The sequence below is a fragment of the Chamaea fasciata genome, unplaced genomic scaffold, assembly GCF_029207755.1.
Source record: "Chamaea fasciata isolate MVZ Bird 193981 ecotype frontalis unplaced genomic scaffold, bChaFas1.0.hap1 SCAF_4, whole genome shotgun sequence".
In the NCBI taxonomy this organism is placed as follows: domain Eukaryota; kingdom Metazoa; phylum Chordata; class Aves; order Passeriformes; family Sylviidae; genus Chamaea; species Chamaea fasciata.
Window position 1 is genome coordinate 82427172 of NW_027094089.1, and position 17916 is coordinate 82445087.

Sequence of the window (17916 nt, forward strand, 5' to 3'; positions counted from 1 at the left end):
CCGGCAGGCGGTGGCACAGGGGAGGCAGTGGGTGGCACTGGAGAGAGGGTGACAGGAGCTAAGCAGGGAGTGGCATCGCACAGTGGGAAGTAGGGATGGGTACGGGATGGCACGGGCTAGGCAGCAGATGACACCCGATCGGTGGTGACAGGGGACAGGCAGGAGACGACACTGAACAAGGGAGTGACCCCGGACACGGGGTGACAGCGGACAAGGGGTGTCACAGAACAGGGGGTAACATGGGACAGGGAGTGTCACAGGAGAGGGGGTGGCCCCAGACAAGGGGTTCTATAGGACATGGAGTGATAGTGGTCGGGGGGTGTCACAGGACGGGGGGTGTCACAGGGCGGGGGGTGTCACAGGACGGAGGGTGGCCCCGGACAGGGGGTGTCACAGGACGGGGGGTGTCACAGGACGGGGGGTGGCCCCGGACAGGGGGTGGCCCCGGACAGGGGGTGTCACAGGACGGGGGGTGTCACAGGACGGGGGGTGGCCCCGGACGGGGGGTGGCCCCGGACGGGGGGTGTCACAGGACGGGGGGTGTCACAGGACGGGGGGTGTCACAGGACGGGGGGTGGCCCCGGACGGGGGGTGTCACAGGACGGGGGGTGGCCCCGGACGGGGGGTGTCACAGGACGGGGGGTGTCACAGGACGGGGGGTGTCACAGGACAGGGGGTGGCCCCGGACAGGGGGTGTCACAGGACGGGGGGTGTCACAGGACGGGGGGTGGCCCCGGACGGGGGGTGTCACAGGACGGGGGGTGTCACAGGACGGGGGGTGGCCCCGGACGGGGGGTGTCACAGGACGGGGGGTGTCACAGGACGGGGGGTGGCCCCGGACAGGGGGTGGCCCAGGACAGGGGTGTCCCGGGCGCCCCCTGCGGGAGGAGAGGGGAAGAGCACCGCGCCTGCCGGCGCGCTCGGCCATTTCCGTGAGCGCTCGGCGATCTCCGGCGGGGGGCGGGACCGGCCCCGCTGGGGGCGTGTCCGGGGCGTGCCCCCGAGCCCCCGCCCCGCCCGGCCCCGCCCCGGTCCCGTCGCGGCCCCGCAGTCGCCCCGTGTCGGCCATGGCGTCCCCTTCGCGGCGGCTGCAGACGAAGCCGGTGATCACCTGCCTCAAGAGCGTCCTGCTCACCTACACCTTCGTCTTCTGGGTGAGCGCCCGCCCTTTCCCCCGCGACAAGTCGCGGCTGCGCCGCCCTGTCGCGATAGTCGCGAGCCGCTGCGGCTTTCCCCTCTCCCCACCAGGTGTCGGGCATTGTGCTGCTGGCCGTGGGCATCTGGGGTAGGGTGAGCCTGGCCGTCTACTTCTCCCTGTTGGACGAGAAAGCCACCAATGTCCCGTTCGTCCTGGTGGGCGCGGGCACCGTCGTTGTCCTCCTGGGCACCTTCGGCTGCTTCGCCACCTGCCGCGGCAGCACCTGGATGCTCAAGCTGGTGGGTGGCCTGGGACGGGGCGGGATGGAGCCCCGTCCTCTCCTGACCCATCCCGACCCGTCCTGATCCCATCCTGTTCCTGATCCCATCCCTGTCCCATCCCGTCCTACCCCATCCTCTCCTCCTGTCCCATCCCATCCTGTCCTGCCCCATCCCATCTACGCCCTCCCACCCCATCCTTTCTGCCCGCAGTATGCCATGCTCCTGTCCCTCATCTTCCTCATCGTCCTGGTGGCCGCCATCGTGGGGTTCGTCTTCAGGCACGAGGTGAGTCTGGGTGGCCACTGCCGTCTCCCAGTGCTGCAGAGTGAGTTTGATGCTGCTTTTACCCCAGTGCAGTTGCAGATGGCACTGGAGGGACGGAGGTGCTGCTTTAGCTTTTGCTTAGTTTAGCAAAAACGGGGTTAAACCAGCACGAAGAGCAGCTGGGTCCCTGTAAGGACCCAGGAGGACGGGTCTGGGTGCAGGGTCAGTCCAGCACGGCGTGTTGTCCTCCCATCAGAACAGACAGAGTAGCCCTGGACTGTAATTTCTGGCTTTGGTCTGTCTTCTGCAATAATTCCAGTAATTAAAGCTCCTCGGAGGGTTCCTGTGCCTGCTTGGGAGGGAGCTGGCAGGGCGCATGTCCTTGTTATTACAGGCAGCATCCCTGCTGCCACAGTGCATCCAGCCTGCCCTTTAATACAGCCTCTAATTGCCTGGTGGCTGGGAAATGTCTGCTGGCCATGGCCGGAGTCATTCCTGCCATCACTGAGCAGTGACTAACGCGGGGATGGGGTCCTGCAGGGCAGGCGGGGACGGCACTGCCACTGAGACCTCTGTCTTACAGATAAAGACAAACTTTGAGAGTAACCTGGACCTGGCCTTGAAGGACTACAACGTGACCTCGGATCGGCACAGCGAGGCCGTTGACACCATCCAGAGAACGGTGAGAGCCCCGGGCTGGGAGAGCCTGGCTGCCAACAGGTGGGAATGCTCCCCTGGGCCCAGGGTGTCCCCTGGCACCCCTGTGGCATCAGCACCCCTCTCACAGGCTTTGGAGTTTGGCAGATGCTGGGTGAGGGGGGCGAGGGTGGGACTAGGGGTCAGTTCCCTGGTGTGACCAGGCTCCCCAAACGTGTTTCCCACTCCAGCTGCACTGCTGTGGGGTGCAGAACTATTCCGACTGGGAGAGGACCGAATACTTCAGCCAGAAGGGCATCCCCCGCAGCTGCTGCAAGAACCAGAACGATTGCTCCGAGGATGATCTGAAAGACCCAAACAAGGCCAAGCTGAAAGTGTTTGTGGACGTAAGTTAAGCTCTGAAAAATCTGCCTGCCAGTCCTGGAGGTGGGAAGGGCAGCGATGGGTGTGTGGAGGAGGGCTGGTCTGTGCCCGTAGGCCTGAAAGGAGAACTGCCCTATTGATGCAGGTGTTCAGTGGCCCAGGGACTTCCCTGGAGTGGAGGTAGGGCAAGGGTATGGAATTCTCTCTTCTGTCTGAGGTTCCCCCACTCCTTCCCTTGAGATCAGGGAGCAGCCAGACGCAAGCCCTGGCCTTTGGGGATGTGTGTTCTGAGGGGCAGGTGAGCAAGGAAGTAGTTTCCCAGTAAAGTTTGTTTCAGCAGTGCTGACATCTCCCTTTCAGTGCAAAGTCCTGACCCCGTGGTGAGGGTGTGTGACCTCATCCACAGGGATGGTGGAGTGATGCAAGGAACGTTCCTCTGATGAGTCACCTTGCTCAGGTTGGGAGCAGCCCGAGGGCAGTGCTCCCCTTGATAAGGCATCTGGGCTGGGAGACTGGCTGGGGCAGCCCTGAAAGGGAAATGGCTTTGCTGAGGCCTGGCAGGAGGGGGGCAGCCAGAACCCCCCTGCTGCCAGCACTGGAGCATCTTCCCCTGGAGCTGCCGGTGCTTTGGGGAGGAGCTGGTTCGTGCTCCTGGGGGTGGAAAGCATTGGATCCACCTGCTTAACTTTGCCTCCTCTGCAGGGTTGTTTTTTCCTGGTAACATCAACCATGGAGTCCAAAATGAGCGTCGTGGCTGGAATCTCCTTTGGCATCGCTTGTTTCCAGGTAAATCTCCCTTGTCTGGCTCAGGAGGAGTACAGAGGGAAGCTAGCATGTCTCCAGAGGTATTTGACTTCAGTGCAAAATCTGGTGTGTACAAAAAGGCACAGTTGGTTTCAGTCAGGGAGGAGCAGCTACTCTGTGGATTCCCCTTGGATTTAATCTGACTGCTGTGCTTACACCCAGGGCTGAAGCCCCAGCTCCGTTTCCTTGAGGCCAGGCTTATTTGGAAAGAGCTCCTCTCCGAAACAACAGGCTTCAAGAGAAAACAAACGGAGGTGGACAAACTCTGTGCCTGCCATTGGCAGGGATCAACTTTGCTCCCTTCCTTTTCCTACCCACCCGGCACTGTTTCCAGGGAGGCGTTTGGCATCGCTGCTGTGTGGTGGGATCGCTGTGAGTGCCTGCGTGGCACCACTCGTGCTGGTGGCTCACCACCCACCCCACAGGCCGCCCTACCCTGCCGTGGTGTCCTCTCCCTCCTTCTCCTTCACTTTATGGTGCAGGGCACTTCCTGCAGGAGCAGGAGTGCTGGCCAGCCCCGGCTCCGGCGGCTTTATCCCGGCAGGAAACGGGAGGCCCCTGCCCCCGGCTGACGCCACGCTGGGGTTTCCCGAGGTGCCGAGGGCTTTCCGACGCTCTGCAGGATGTGCAGCTGCCCCTCCTTCAGCGGGGCTCTTGGTGCTGAGCAGCCAGCCCGGCTTTGGAGGGGCTCAAATCCTGCCTCCCCTTGGCGCAGCCGCCGGCGGCCGTGAGGCGAGCGTCAAGGCTGGGACTGCGGGGTGGGGAGCAGCGTCCTGCCAAGATACTCAGCTGTGATGGGCTTGTCCCCGTGTGTTTTCTGTAATGGGTGGACTGAACTGGGGCAGAGGTGGGAGCTGGCAGCCCCTGGCTGCAGCTCGTGCTGCTGAGTGCTTTGGGTGAGCCAGAGAGCCAGAGCTGCTCGGCCGTGCCCGCTGCTCGCCCCACTCCTCCCCAGCTGGGCTGGGCTGGCTCTGGGCTCACTGAGATGTGGCTGATGCACCGATGGTGAGCTGCACACAGGCTCCCAGCTGCAACGTTATCTCAGCTGATGGCGGGCTTGGGTATTGTAACCAGTTCTTGGCTTTTATTGCCTCTTCAGCAAGGTTGGCTGGGTCATGCAACTGTCAGGGACCCGTTGTGCCAGTGTGCCTCTAACTTTGCTGGTGGAGGTCAGAGTCGTGCAGGATCTGGCCCTGAAGTCTGCACGTAAGCTGCGAGGCTGTGGCGTGATAACATCACGTCCCTGATGTGAAACAGCAGCCTTGCTTCCCCACTGTCCTTGAAGCAGGCAGAGGTGCTGCCACTCTCCAGTGTCTGTGTAATTGGCTGTGACACTCCTGATATCTGTGTAATCTCTGCAATTACCATAAAACACTAGATGCTTCATGAAGCAACGTGTAACGGGATGGGACCTGGAGCATCTTGTGTGAGGAGCTTGTTCAGTCTGTGCCTGCCAGGATCCTGTGCTTCAGCCACTTTTGGTGATTCTGAAGCAGGGTGCAGCAGACCTTGTTGTGGTTTGTAAACCCCGCTGTCCATCCTTGGATTTCTTAAAGCCTTGTGTCAGTTAGTCAGGTTTTCTCCTGAAAACACCTCTTCCCTGGTTTTGGCTACCTCTGACGTGTGCGGGGGGTTTGTTTTTTTCTCTTTTTCAGTTGATTGGGATCATTCTCTCCTGCTGCCTGTCCCGGTACATCACAAACAATCAGTATGAGATGGTGTAGCTGGCCCCCAGCACTCTGTGCCTGTGGCTGGGTATGTCTGTAAGCTCGGTGGGCTGCCTCTGCCCCCCTGGCTGCTGCTGGTCACCCATGGGGTGGGGGCACCACATGTGGGGGGTTTGGGATTAGAGGGCACCTGCAAGACCGTGTCTGCTGTGTCGTTTTACCCTGTGTCGTTTTACCCTGTGCATAAATCCATCCTGTCCTCTCACACTCTGCTGTGTGCCTTGCAGGGAACGGCTGGGGAGGATGCCCCCACCTCCAGTTTTCCTCTGGATGCCGCGCTGTGAAATCTTGCTTTCGACCGACTGATCTTCTTCTCAACTAGCTCATAGGAAGGAGTGCAGCAGCTGTCCTGGTGCACTCAGGGGATTGTCCTGGCACGACTCTGCTGTGCCACTGCCTGGGGTGATTGGTGTGGCTCTGGTGGCTGCAGCCAAGGCGCTCCTCCAGGCGCTGCAGCCCCCAGCTCTTGCCATACTGTGCTGGTGGTGGCCTCCTAGGTGCCCCAGCGCTCATCTTCAGTGCCTCCACTGGGAAAGAGATGCTTCCCCTTCCCTCTGGCAGCCCCCTTGTCATCCCCTCACTCTCCACACCCAGTTCTTCTCGAGACAGGGCTGTTCAAACACAGTCCTGCCTGCCTGGAGCCTTGGCTCAGCAAGGTTGTTGCCAAACTGTCACATCTCTCCCCCTGGGTTTTATATACTTTTTTATAGTTGTACTTCTTTAAGTACAGGTTGTAGTGGTTCTTTGTATGCTGTAGTGAGGTTTTGGTGATATAGCTCTTGGTGCCTTTACCTTGGTAGGTGTCCTTGCACCGATTCAGCTGTGACTTGATTGTCAGTATTATATGCTGCTTCAACTCATTTTATGTATTGAGTAGAATTCTTTTTGTCCCGAGAGACAATAAATATTAAGATATTTTACTCTATGAAACCTCCTCGACTTTTCTTTTCATGTCCTGGAAATTCCTCTGCTTGAAGAGCAGCAAATCCCCCCCGGAGCTGATCTGCTCACTCCGGGCCAGCCAGGGGCCTCTGGCCATTGCAGTTTGCATTCCTCCAACGTGCACTGGTGCACTTCTGCTTGCAAATAACTTCTGTAATTGAATTTTCTTCATAACAGCGGTTGTGTAACAGTGCTGGAGCACAGGGCCTGGAGCACCCCAGCCCAGCAGCCGGGTGGGTAAATTCAGCCCAGTGTGAACGTGTGCATCCCTGGCCTGCTGGCCACTGGCTTGGAGCAAAGGCCAGGGCAGTGCCCCAGCTGCTCCCCAGGGCAAGAAATTTAAGCCTTTAAATTCATTTGTTACTGCTCATTTTTGGGCTGTTTTGTCGGCAAGCCTCTGCCCTTGTGAGCCTGGTGCTGCTGCAGTGAAGCAGTGAAGCACCCCTCTGCCAAGCTTGGGGGATTTTTGGGTCTCAAGCACCGAACTCAAATGAGCTGTGTCTGGCTGGCTGCCTGTACTGTTCCTAGGGAGCAGGCAGGTGTAAACAGAGCAGGGAAGCCAGGGGGTAGCAGTGGTGGCCCTTTGTCAATGTCACCCTCTGGCAAAAGCTGCCTGGGTGCTGTGTGAGCTGCCCCAGCCCAACAATGACCTGGTATGAGCCAGCCTTGCTGCTGGCTGACGGAGGAACCTGGAGGGAAACGCCCCAAATCCTCGTGTTGCATTGAACCCAGGTGAGTAAATCAGGCTGTTGTCAGCTGCTGGCTGGCTGGAAGCCTCCTGGCTTGGGATGGCAGGGCAGAATGCGCCAGAGCACGGAAGCCAGGCTGGAGATTGGCTAAAGGCAACGGATGGATGGATGGAGACAGGGCAGGGACACGTGAGAACCAGGAATGGATTTGGATAAACCCATTGTCATCTTAAAGCCTGCACAGAGGGAAGAACCCTGCCCTGGTCTGTGCTCCTGCCTCTGCAGGCAGATTCCACCTGGGGCATCTGGTGGAGGTGATGCTGGGTGGGGATGGTTCTGGCAGAGGGTGGCACAGGGAGTCTGGGGGTTTCCAAGCAGCTGTGGCAAAACCAGCATGGCTTGTGCCAACCTGGGGAACGTGGGGGATTGTGCAGCCTGGTTATCCCCACAGGCAGCAAAAGCGCTGCAGCCATCAGAGGGTGTGGATCTTACCTGTTTAAATAGCACTTGTGCAGGCAACTCACTTTAATTTGGAGAGGTGTTATGGAAGTACAGGTATGTGCTGGGGGAGATGCCAGGCAGACTTGGGACACCAGTGTCCTGGCAAAGGCGCTGGGTGCATCTTGGTCACCTGTCTGGACACCCTGAGCAAGGACAGAAGCATTGCTGGCTGGCCCCAGGGCTCTGGTTTCTTGCAGCAGCTGTGGCTGGGTGAGTTTCACACATCCCCCTGCTGTGTTTGCACGTCCCCTCTCGGTGGTCTAAATGTCTCAAGGGACTTGTCAGAAATGCTTGGTGTCCCCAAGGCTGGTTGGTGTCCCTTGGGACGCCGTGTGGGGAGCTCTGCAGCACTGTGTTCCCAGTGTTGTAACCACTTTGTCAGTGCAGCCATGAAGAGGGAGGAGGGGAACTGCCCTTAGAATGTGCTCACACCCCCATGAGAGCTGCAGGGATGTGGAAGGGGTCTGGCAGCCCTGGGAATGCCAAGCATGGCACCTGTCTCTGTTCCCAGCCATGGCAGTGTGTTCCCTTGGTGACACTGAGAGGGTTTTGCCTGGTGACACCTGCAGGATGTCACAGCTCCTCGGCAGCAGCTCACTCCCTGGGATGAAATCTGGCACCTGGTTTGGCATGAGCCCCAAGCTCATGGGCAGAAGAAATTTGCTGTGTCCTCTCAGGGTAGCTGCAGTGTGGACGACTTACTTCTTCCCTCCTGCGGCTCAGGTTTCACCCATTTGCTGGCGGCAGGGCTGGGGACAGCTGGTGGAACTCGGGGTCCCTCCACAGGAGTGGACTCCCTCTGATTTTGCCTGCGAGATTCCTCAGGGAGCTCCTTGTGCCAGCTTCTCCCTGTGCTGCCCACGGCTCCAGAGGGGACTGTTGGCACCCCTGAGCTGTCACTAACAACTACTGAACACGTCAGGGCTGGAGGAGAGGCTCAGGACGTGCTGAACAGCCACCAGCACCACCAGGGAGCAAATTAGGGACCTCTGCACGTTCCCGGCGCGGCGAGCTCTGGCAGTGCCCGCACCTGAGTTATGGATGCTCCTGACGAGGCAGCCACGCAATTAGATCACTTCGCAGACCCATTAAGCATCAGGCTGGGACTAAACGACTTTCCATCCTCATTGCAATCGCTCATACAAGACGTTTATTGTTTGCCTCTCTCTGCTCGGCCCGGCGACGCCGCTCCGGAGGAGCCCCGGCCGGCAGGTACCTGTGCGGGCCGCCCGGACACCTGGCCCCGCTGCCGGCCGTGCCAACGCGCACCTGGGGGGGCGGCAGGGCTGGCGCTACACCCTGCCCAGCATCCGCGCGATCCACCAGTTGCAGGGCATGATGATGCGGCAGATGACCCTGCCGCCCTGGTAGCAGTAGGGGTAGGGGTAGTAGCCCAGCAGCGGCTCGCAGACGCGCCGGCAGTAGCGGTTGGCACGGCGGCACTGGGCGCAGCAGTAGCCTCGCTCGTCCCACAGAGGGTGGAACTCCAGCCCGTTCTCCGACTGCCGGGAAGAGACGGAGTCAGTGCAGGGAGGGGCTGGCGTGCCTGAGGCACCCCAGGGGCACGGACAGGACGGCCTGGGAGGGCAGTCTGGGCACCCCAGGAGGGGAGCAGAGCTCCCTGGGAGCGTGGAGACACCCCAAGGGCATGCACAGGGCATCTCAAGGAGCAGAGCCGGGACACCCTGCGACCGTGGCCAAGGCAGCCCGGGACTGTGGCCAGGGCACCCCAGGTGCGATTCCCTCACTCACGTAGTCGTTGACGGGCAGGTCCTCCTCGGTGAGCTGCCGTGCCCGACGCTTGGGCCCCGCCTGCCTGTCCTTCCCCAGCTCACTCCCTCCATCCAGCCAGCTCTGGTTGTCTATCAGCACCTCGGGGTCTTCTTCTTCTGCCCCTTCAAGGCTGGCCAGCTCAGGAGCTACAGGAAGAGTCAAATGTTGCTGTCAGTCACCACGGAACGGGGGGGCAAACGCAGCAGCAAGAATTAAGGTCTCTACTAGAATTTAGTGCCAAGGGACACGGAAAGCCCACTGGCAAAGCAGTGCTCCATTGCCTCCTGCTCTCACCCAGCCTGGGGCATAAGAGATAATGTAAGAGATAATGGGTCATTCTATCCCCATGCCCATGGGTGGGTGTGCTTGGTAGCTCCTGCATGGGGCTGTGGGTGTGTGGGAGCGCATCTTCACGTCGGGCTCTGCTGCTGGGGGCTGGATTTGTGGAGCCCCATCAAAGCAACGTGATTTGGGGCAGATCACGCCCAGCTACAGCTCTCAGCTTAGGAAAGAACCACTGCAGCAATAATTTCCTTTGCGAGGGAAGATGCCAGAAAGCCTTGGGACACTGCTGTCCTGGCAAAGACTCTGGATGCACCTCGGTGACCCAGCTGGACTCACCGACCCAGGACACTGCTGCAGATGGGGTCTGGCAGCAGGGACAGGGAGGCAGAAAGGGGACAGCAGTCAAGGGCACCAGCCTCTCTCTGCATCAGGGAGCTCTGGAGCCCACCTGACCTACGGACCACAGGTGAGCCAGCCAGTACCTGTGAGTGATGCCGTGTGCCTCTGTGGCTGCAGAACACAGGGAGTTTTCTCAGCAGGTATTTTTGAACTGGCTCATTCGGCTGGAAGTGGGTTAGAGAGAGCAGGTAATTACACCAGCAGATCTCAGAGGCCACAACCTCTGCGAGGGCTGTGTAGCGAGCAGCTGGAGGTGGCAACCCCGCCGTGTGATTTAGATGCAGATGTCTGCTCACACTCTGATGTTCATGTGGCGACGAGAATTTAGGCGTCCCAGTTTCCAGCAGCGCTGCTTTCTTTGCAGGTACAAGGGATTATACTTTTTTTCCCCCCCTTGTTATGAGGAGGGTGGCCACTCTGCAAAGCGCAGGGCGGCGGGGAGCCGGCAGAAACAAGTGCTTTGAAGAAAGAAACTTCAGCCCCTGCTATTACATTGGCCGTGATCTCCTGTGGTCGTGGGCAACACTGTGTTCACATCTGAGATGTGTAACGAGGCTGTGAAAGTGGGTTCCCTTCATGTCACAGGGGGGGACATGGCAGGGGGGCCACAGGGCTGCTCCCAGTGAGAGGGCTCATGAGCCCCCTGGGGAGGAGATGGCTCCTGGTACCTGCTATTGGCGTGGGGTGGATCCAGAAGATGGTCACATTTTTGCAGATGTCAAAAATTTTGGAGCTCTTCAGGAATTCCTTGTTCTGAATGGGCTTTTCCCCGGGCACCCAGACCACAGACTGCTCAAAGTAGGTGGTGGTGATTTCTTGCCCCTGGAAGAAGAGCAAGACATTACGCTGGCCTGGTGTGACACCCCGTTCCCACCACTGGCTGCTTCTCCTCCCCTTGGCTTAGAGGCTCCTCTCCCCTCCCAGAGAGCAGCTGGACTTCACCTGCCTTGGCTCACGGTGATGCACATGCAATGCCCCAACAGCCCTCACCACCCTGCTCTCCTCTCTCAGTTCATCATCCAAGACCCTTTCCCTGCACAGTACCCACTGTCTGGAAGAGCCTTCTGGAGCCCCTCTAGTCATTTAAAACACAAGATTAAAACACCTCTGCTCTACTTTGTTCCAAAGACTTAATTCCTCTCTCCTTCTGCTACTGATTTTTTGATCGAACACTTTAATTTACTCCTCACAGAAATTCCTCGCACGGCTGTATTCTGTAATTTATGCCACATGTCTCTGCCGTTGCATTAGTCCATGGTGTGTTTTGGCAGGCACTTAGGGAGGGAGATATATAAAGATTATTGGATGGGTCTGCGCTGAGCTCTCTGCCAAGGCAACGTTGTCTGTGTTGGTTGTGGTAGCCCATAGAGCAAGCTGGCAAAAAGCATTTTTTTTCTCTCTAGAAGGCACCTAGGGCTGTATATCTCTTTTATAGAGATTTTGCTCACGGCTTTGGGAAGTGGTAGGAAGGAGCCAACACAATCTGACCCAGTCTGGGTCATTTTTGGAGTCTCTGGTGGAAGCCGCGGGGTCGGGGAGGTGCTGCCTGCAGGACCTGGCAGCGTGCAGGCTCCTAGAAGACATGACTGGAGCTTAAATCTACATTTATCTCACCGGGTTTTACATTTCAGCTCTCTACCCGGGGCAATGTTCTGCTAAAGCCTGGGAAGTTATATCCCTTTTACGACGGTAGCTGAAAAGATCTATTAGCTTCTTAGGGCATAATCAAAGAATCGGTGTCTGGGAATTTGGGTCATGATTCAGGGAAATGTTTCTGCCCACGCTTCATTTCAAACACGTGTCCTGCTGGCGTTTTATCTGCAGCAGCTTCCCCAGGGGGGATTCAATCTGCTAACACCCGTCCTCTTGCAAATGGGGGGCGCAGGAAGGCTGTGCCACCACCAGGGCCCCGGGGATGGGGACAGGGACAAAGGACAGCTGCTGTCAAGGGACTGAGCTGTCACTCCAGGTCACACCATCAGAGAGGGGTTAAATTATGGAGTCCACACTTTTTTTCCAAGCAGCATGCAAGGCCTGAGGCTCCTTGCAGCAGGAGGCAGTGGGCAGTGAAAAGGGTGCAGGAAGCAATCAGGCACATCAGTGGGACCGAGGTCCTTGCAGGACAAGGAAGTGTCCCCAGCCTGGTGCTTCCCACCTCTCAGGTCTGCACGTCAAGAGTTTTCTCAATTTGCATTTCTTAAATGTGGCTGCTCTTTTAAATCTCTTATTTCTGCATCATTCTGTTTGAAAACATGAGGCTCAAATCTTGGAGAAAACAATTTGATTGACTTTTTGGTGCCTGCTAATCCTGAGCTGCCTTACGACCTTTTGACTACAACAGGATTATTGTTCTTGATCTCTGTTATTGTGCTGAGAGGCTTTTGTCTGTCGCTGTCTAATCCCGACTCTTTTCACTTGTTTTTATAAGCAATCCTCTGAAATAAGATCATTTTATGAAGTGATCACAACTCATTATTTCTTCATTGCAGCATCTCTGGGAAGGCTGGAGCAGATGGGAGGGCGGCAGGAATGGCAGCCCCTATGCCAGGGGGAGGAGTGGATTTCACAGGGCAGAGGGCAGAATAAAACAGCTCCCTGTTAATTTACCTACCTCAAGCTCAGGGATCTTGGCCTCTGTCGTCTCAGGTAGGACTTTAGTCTGAGTTTTGATGAAACATTTTTGAAGTCCCACAAAGAAGATGCCTGTTATCCCCTACAGGAACAAAGCAAGCACCCAAAAAGCAGTCAGGGCGAAGAGTAGGATGAATAACCCACTGGAGGCAGGGTACAGCTGGAGGAGGAGGGTTTAGTCATATTTTTCCTGTTGCTATTTCTGTGCCAGTTCTGTTCAGCAGCGGTGCTAAGATGTACTAACAGGTTCTCATAAGGGATATTGCATTTTATGGTTTGGGAGAACTGGGCTTTTTACAAATATTTTTAGGCAGGTAATCATAAAATTTTACTCTGCTCCTCTTCTCCTTATAACTATCATGAGCTCTCATTATCATAAATAAAAATATGCAGAAGAGCATCTGACCGTTATGGTTATATGAACATTCAGCCTCCAGTTCCTGCTAGGCTATTAGCTCAAAATTTTGCCATATGTCACTGTACAGGGTATTTCCCTACAAATTTTAATTAGGTTTCATGGAGAGCCTTCTACGGTGTCATGAGGTTTTAATGCTCTCCAGACAGACAAATGTGCCGGGCTCAGGTAGAGTGATGATCATTGCCTTCCTTTGCAAGGGTAAATCCAATAACCAGGTCTCTCTTCTAAGATGCATTTCATTGGAACTGAACCACGCCACTATTAAATACAGGTGGAAGCTTAGGAAGATGACCCATCTCCTTTCCTTTGACAGCATCCCCGGCGTGTCTGGGTCTTGCCCTCCCTGATGCAGGAGTAAATACTCCTGGGACTCGCTCCAGCCACTGCCCAGTGTCCTACAGGACCCCATCAGTCCTGCTGCAGGACTGCAGGGTCTCAGGGACAAGCTGCCACACTCACGTTTTTGAAGTCATGGATCTCCAGGATCTCCTCACTGCCATTCCCGCTGCTGAAGGTCTCAGTCCTGGCCAGTGGGTCAATCTCCATCACAATCTTCTTCTTCTCGCCGTTGCTGAAGAAGGTGTGTTCCATGTCGTAGACCTGGGAGGCCAAAGCCACACGGGGGTCAGCTCAGCACCCCTCTGGTTTCTCCGGCTGTCCAGTGGGAGCACAGGCTGGCGCTGGGGACCCTGCCGTGGGACTGGCTGCTTCCTCACAGCCCAGCTCTGAGCCAGGGCAGTCACCAGGACAGCACGAGGAGAGGCAGCTCCCGGGAAGGAGCCTGGGCTGGGTGAAAGGGCAGGCTGCAGCCAGGACGAGGGGCAGCGTGCGTCGAGCCTGGGAGAAGACGTTCCTCCCACACCTGCACCGGGAGCTTCGCCACAGCTCGGCCTTTGCTGGTGCTTTCAGTGCCACGAGCCTGGTTCCATCCCGGGCTGGGCTGGATTCCCGAATCCACAGGAGCTTCATTCTCCCTTCTCCCTGGCTCGCTTGTTCCACACTGCCTCCCTGGCTTTCTTGCTCCACCACTGCGTCCCCGGCTCACCCGCTCCACCGCGTCCTCCCCAGCTTACTCCCTCCATCCCTGCGCCTTCTGTTTTCCCTGAAAGGCAGAGGTAAGAGCCTCTCTCTGCCTGGAGGAGATCAAGGATTGCCTGCGGATCAAAGACCTCCTCGAGGGCTCTTGCAGAGCTCCGGGGCGTAGCAGCCGGCTCCCCGGCGGCACTCATCCATCCCCACGGGAGCCGGGAGGAGCAGCCCGCTCCCGCTCCAGGTGCTCGCCGCGCCCCGCCAGCCCGGCAGCCCCGGGTCCCTGCGGATGCCTGACCCTTACGGCATGAGTAGTGGCAGATGCTGTTTGAAGCACAAAAAACCATCCTGCTGGCGCGGCGGTCCCCAGGGAGCCTCGTTTCCCCAGTCAAACGGCGCCGCGTGGAAGGAAAGGGCTTGTGCAAATCCCCTCAAGTCCGCGGGGCAGGGAGCAGAGATGGAGGCACGGGGATGGGAGAGCCCTGCTGGCCATGGAGCCAGGGCAGGTTCCAAGCAGGTTCCCCACTGGTGTGGGGCTGGAGCTCTGCCTTTAGTACCAGCCCAAACCCCCTCTCACGGTCCCCCGGCTCCTGCACATCCTCCCCTAGGGCGGCTCAAAGCCTCTTAGCAGTGTTCCCAGCATTGGTGTCCCCTGTTTGGCGACACCTGGGTGCAGAACTGGCTGTGCAGACGGGAACTGATGGGCACATTCCCCCCCTGCTCAAAGGTTAGAGGAGTGATGTGCGCCTTGGCAGCCGCGGACATCTCCTGTTGGTCTGCAGGAAGACTTTGTAAAGATATATAGCTCTCAATGGATTTTATGATATGGCAAAACAGTCTGAAGCCTGGAATGGGTGGAAGCCCATTGGGTTTGACTGACAAAACACACACAGTGCCATAAATCATTTCAAGGAGGCCAGGATCCCGGGTGGCACCTTACCTTCAAGTGCCTCTCCATTTACAAAGAATTACTTTGGCCAGCACAGCAGCCAGCTAACCCACTTGGGCTTTGCCAGCTCTGTGCTGCTCAGAGAGCTGTGAGATGTTTTATAGGGCTAAAAATGACACTTGCTGGTGAATGGTTGAAATATGTCCCTCCGCAAGGCTGTGATGAACCCCTCGTTAGCTGAATCATCAGCTGTGGAGGCTGCTGTGCAGAGGGCAGAGCCGTGTCCAAGGCCACCCCTCAGAGGAACAACTCTTCTTTCAAGAATTTTTTTTTTTCCCACTCTGCAGTTACATGAAGGAAGCTTGAAGGGATTCATTTTCTTTAAAGAGTTTAATTCCCCTTGGCTGATATTTTTGAGCATTTACAGACTTCCAGCCCCCCACAACCTGCTTTGTCCTGAGGACCCTGCACCAGCTGGAGAAGCCCCACAGCCACAGGGACAAGGCTGTGCTGGGCTCTGGGAATGTCTGTGTGCAGCTCCACTGCAGGAACAGCTCTCCTTTCTCGTGACCTCACACCCTACTTGCCTGCCCATCAGGTGTTGGGGAGTGCTGGATGGGCTCCATCCTCCACCAGTGCCACCAGTGAGGACACCCAGGGCCCGAGTTCTGGATGTCCTTTCTGAGGCTGTGGCTTTGTCTCTGTGCCTCTTGGAGAAAACCTCCCCTCCAGGGGTTAACAGCCTCTTCCCCTGGTGGTTGGCACGACCCCTGTTTTTCTAGGAACAGTAGACGCTTTATAATCGTCTTGGCAGGATTCTGGGGGAACATATGGCTTTTATTGTTTTTTCTTTTATTTCGGGGGCTATTTATTTCTATTTGCTGATAAGAAGATAAAGTTTTCCAGTGAGCAGGGTGCTTCCTCTGCCCGGCAGGAGGGCAGCCTGGCCAGGCTGGAGCAGCTCCAGGATGGGGCAGGGAGGAGACTGGAGATGCCAGCGTGGGAAAGAGGCTGTGCACAGGAATTTTGGAGATGTTCTTAAGAGCCAGCAAAACTCACTGGTGACGGGGTGCAAAGCAGGGCCTCTGGGATGAGAATGGAAATGCAAAGGAAAGGAGGATGAGGGGGGACACGGGGCAGGCTGCTGGTTTCAAGGTTCAAGGATTTACTTGGGGTGTGGGATGAGGGAGGGTTTTGGCAGCAGGATGCTGGGTGGCAGCGGGCAGGGATGCACAGTGCGCTGCCACCCCGACACGCTCAGCACTTACAGCAGTGTCCCTCTGCAGCTGGGAACAAACGAGCCCAATCCAGTTAGCAGGAGCTCCTCCAGAAGCTAATCCGTCTCACCGTCCCTCACATTGCAGACACATTAAAGTAAGAAATATAATCCATGACAATCAATCACCACTGCGTCCTGGCTTTCTCTCCTCTTTATGCGGTGGCATAATGACTTTTCCACCGGTTTCTGGCAAGATAATTGAAATGAAATGGAAAATATTTTCTTACTTGTCATAAAATTTGCTGCTGGTGAAATAAGAGTAACTTTAACTCTTCGTGGCGTAGCTCCCATCCCCTGTAATTGTCAACTGGGGAAAGAATGCGGTGACAGGGGAAAAAAAAACCCCAGCCTGCATAAAGTAAAAGCTGGTTATGAATAATACAAAGATTTTTAAAAGTCCCATGAATACCTGTGGTCTGAGAAAATGCATTTTGTGAAGCTGCCTGGCTTTTGGAGAGTTGTTGAAAGTTTCAGCGAGTCGAGGGGAGGGGGACAGGTCTGTCTGGGGAAGAAAAGCCCTGAAATGCCGGATCAAAAAGTTTTTTTTTTTACTTACTTTTCTGGGTGCCGGGCTCCAGAGGTATTTGACGCCAAAAAATACCAGGATAAGAGAAAGGAGCAGCACGCTGAAGAGCAGTCCACAGAGCTGGTACCCGGGGCAGCTCCTCTTCCTCGGCTTGGCTGCCTCTGCCTATTGAAGGACAAACCAGTGACATCCAGGGCGGGCTGGGGGCTCCGGGAGGGAGGAGGACACGCGGGTGTCAGACACTCCTGGCACTGCGGGGACGCAGGGTGGCAAGGCAAGGCGTGAACTTACGTCCAGAAAGCGGCAGTCCTGCGGGCTGTGCCGAGCCGTCCCTCCCATGGTCTCCGCCGTGTGCGGGGAGCCAGCCCGCTCCGAGGTGGAGTTAGAGAGGCTCTGGCTGCACACGCGGTGGGAAGGCTGGGCCACGGCCACCCCCACGGAGGGGCAGCCAGCTTTCCTGCAGGGCTGCTGGGCCCCGGCCGTCCCCACGCCGCCGGACACACGGCGAGGCGGCTGTCACACATCTCCAGGGACACGCTGCTGGCCTGAGCTCTGCCTCTGCCCCGTGTGCCAGTGGATGGAGGTGCCCAGACTGCCTGTCCCCCATGAGCTGGGGGACAGGGACACTGCTGCAGCGTTCATGGGGGTGTGGGAACAGCCCAGGAGCTGCCAGTGGAGTCCCTGCATGGCAGGGGGACATGGGCATGGCAGGGGGACACAGCCAGGGCAAAGGGACATGGGCATGGCATGGCCACATAGGGCAAAGGGACGTAGGGAGGGTACGGGGACATGAGCATGGCAAAGGGACACCAGCATGGCAAGGGGACACACGTGTGCACACAGGTGTGTGTGTAATCGTGCAGACAGGTGAGCAGGGTGTGCATGGCTGTGCGTGGCCACGCAGGGTGCACACGCGTGCAGCGTGTGTGTGGGGTGAGGCCTGAGCTCCCCGCCTTGTGCAAAGCCATACCCCAAATCTGGCCTAGCCAGGAATTTCCTGACTGACTTCTTTTTTTTCTTTTTTCTGCGTTCAAAAATTTCCATTTGTTGAAATCGTAGCATTTCTTCATGGAAATGAACCCATCTTAAGAAAGGCTTTCAGAAATCCAGCGTGAGGTTTCTGGTCTGAACAGGATGAGGCTCCCTGGTGTAGAAGAGCTGGCTTGGACTTTTTTTCCAAGCTGCTTACTCTAATAAAAACCCAAAGTGCATCATGCACTAATTAAAATTGCACTGAAAAAAGAAAATCCACATCGAGTTCTGCTCAGGATGAGAAATGGAGAAAGAAATTGCTTTTAGCAGGTCTGGCACTGGCTTTGTG

At 56.9% G+C, this 17916-nt stretch overlaps 2 protein-coding genes across 2 annotated transcripts; one reads left to right on the plus strand and one right to left on the minus strand.

The window, feature by feature from the left end:
- The first annotated feature begins 1041 nt into the window (after positions 1-1041).
- TSPAN6 (tetraspanin 6) lies at positions 1042-6164 on the plus strand. The gene is made up of 8 exons (XM_066182230.1): positions 1042-1154; positions 1249-1437; positions 1630-1704; positions 2267-2365; positions 2571-2726; positions 3406-3489; positions 5163-5262; positions 5462-6164. Exons 1-7 carry the CDS (start codon positions 1068-1070, stop codon positions 5229-5231), a joined length of 759 nt encoding a protein of 252 aa, XP_066038327.1. The 5' UTR covers positions 1042-1067; the 3' UTR covers positions 5232-5262; positions 5462-6164.
- A 2366-nt stretch (positions 6165-8530) lies between these two features.
- TNMD (tenomodulin) lies at positions 8531-16934 on the minus strand. The gene is made up of 7 exons (XM_066182486.1): positions 16887-16934; positions 16626-16760; positions 13332-13472; positions 12435-12536; positions 10492-10645; positions 9119-9285; positions 8531-8868 (listed from the first exon to the last, which is right to left on the minus strand). Exons 1-7 carry the CDS (start codon positions 16932-16934, stop codon positions 8659-8661), a joined length of 957 nt encoding a protein of 318 aa, XP_066038583.1. The 3' UTR covers positions 8531-8658.
- Positions 16935-17916: the final 982 nt, after the last annotated feature.

What these genes read in the sequence shown, in the direction of transcription:
- TNMD (XM_066182486.1), bottom strand. Translation starts at nt 16,934, where the DNA reads ATGGGAGGGACGGCTCGGCACAGCCCGCAGGACTGCCGCTTTCTGGAC. An exon ending in CCAAGATCCCTGAGCTTGAG is followed by an intron (nt 10,646 to 12,434) that starts GTAGGTAAATTA and finishes CTCTTCTTCCAG; the next exon opens with GGGCAAGAAATCACCACCAC. An exon ending in ACCTGCCCGTCAACGACTAC is followed by an intron (nt 8,869 to 9,118) that starts GTGAGTGAGGGA and finishes TCTTCCCGGCAG; the next exon opens with TCGGAGAACGGGCTGGAGTT.
- TSPAN6 (XM_066182230.1), top strand. Translation starts at nt 1,068, where the DNA reads ATGGCGTCCCCTTCGCGGCGGCTGCAGACGAAGCCGGTGATCACCTGC. An exon ending in GCACCTGGATGCTCAAGCTG is followed by an intron (nt 1,438 to 1,629) that starts GTGGGTGGCCTG and finishes TTCTGCCCGCAG; the next exon opens with TATGCCATGCTCCTGTCCCT. An exon ending in TTGGCATCGCTTGTTTCCAG is followed by an intron (nt 3,490 to 5,162) that starts GTAAATCTCCCT and finishes TCTCTTTTTCAG; the next exon opens with TTGATTGGGATCATTCTCTC.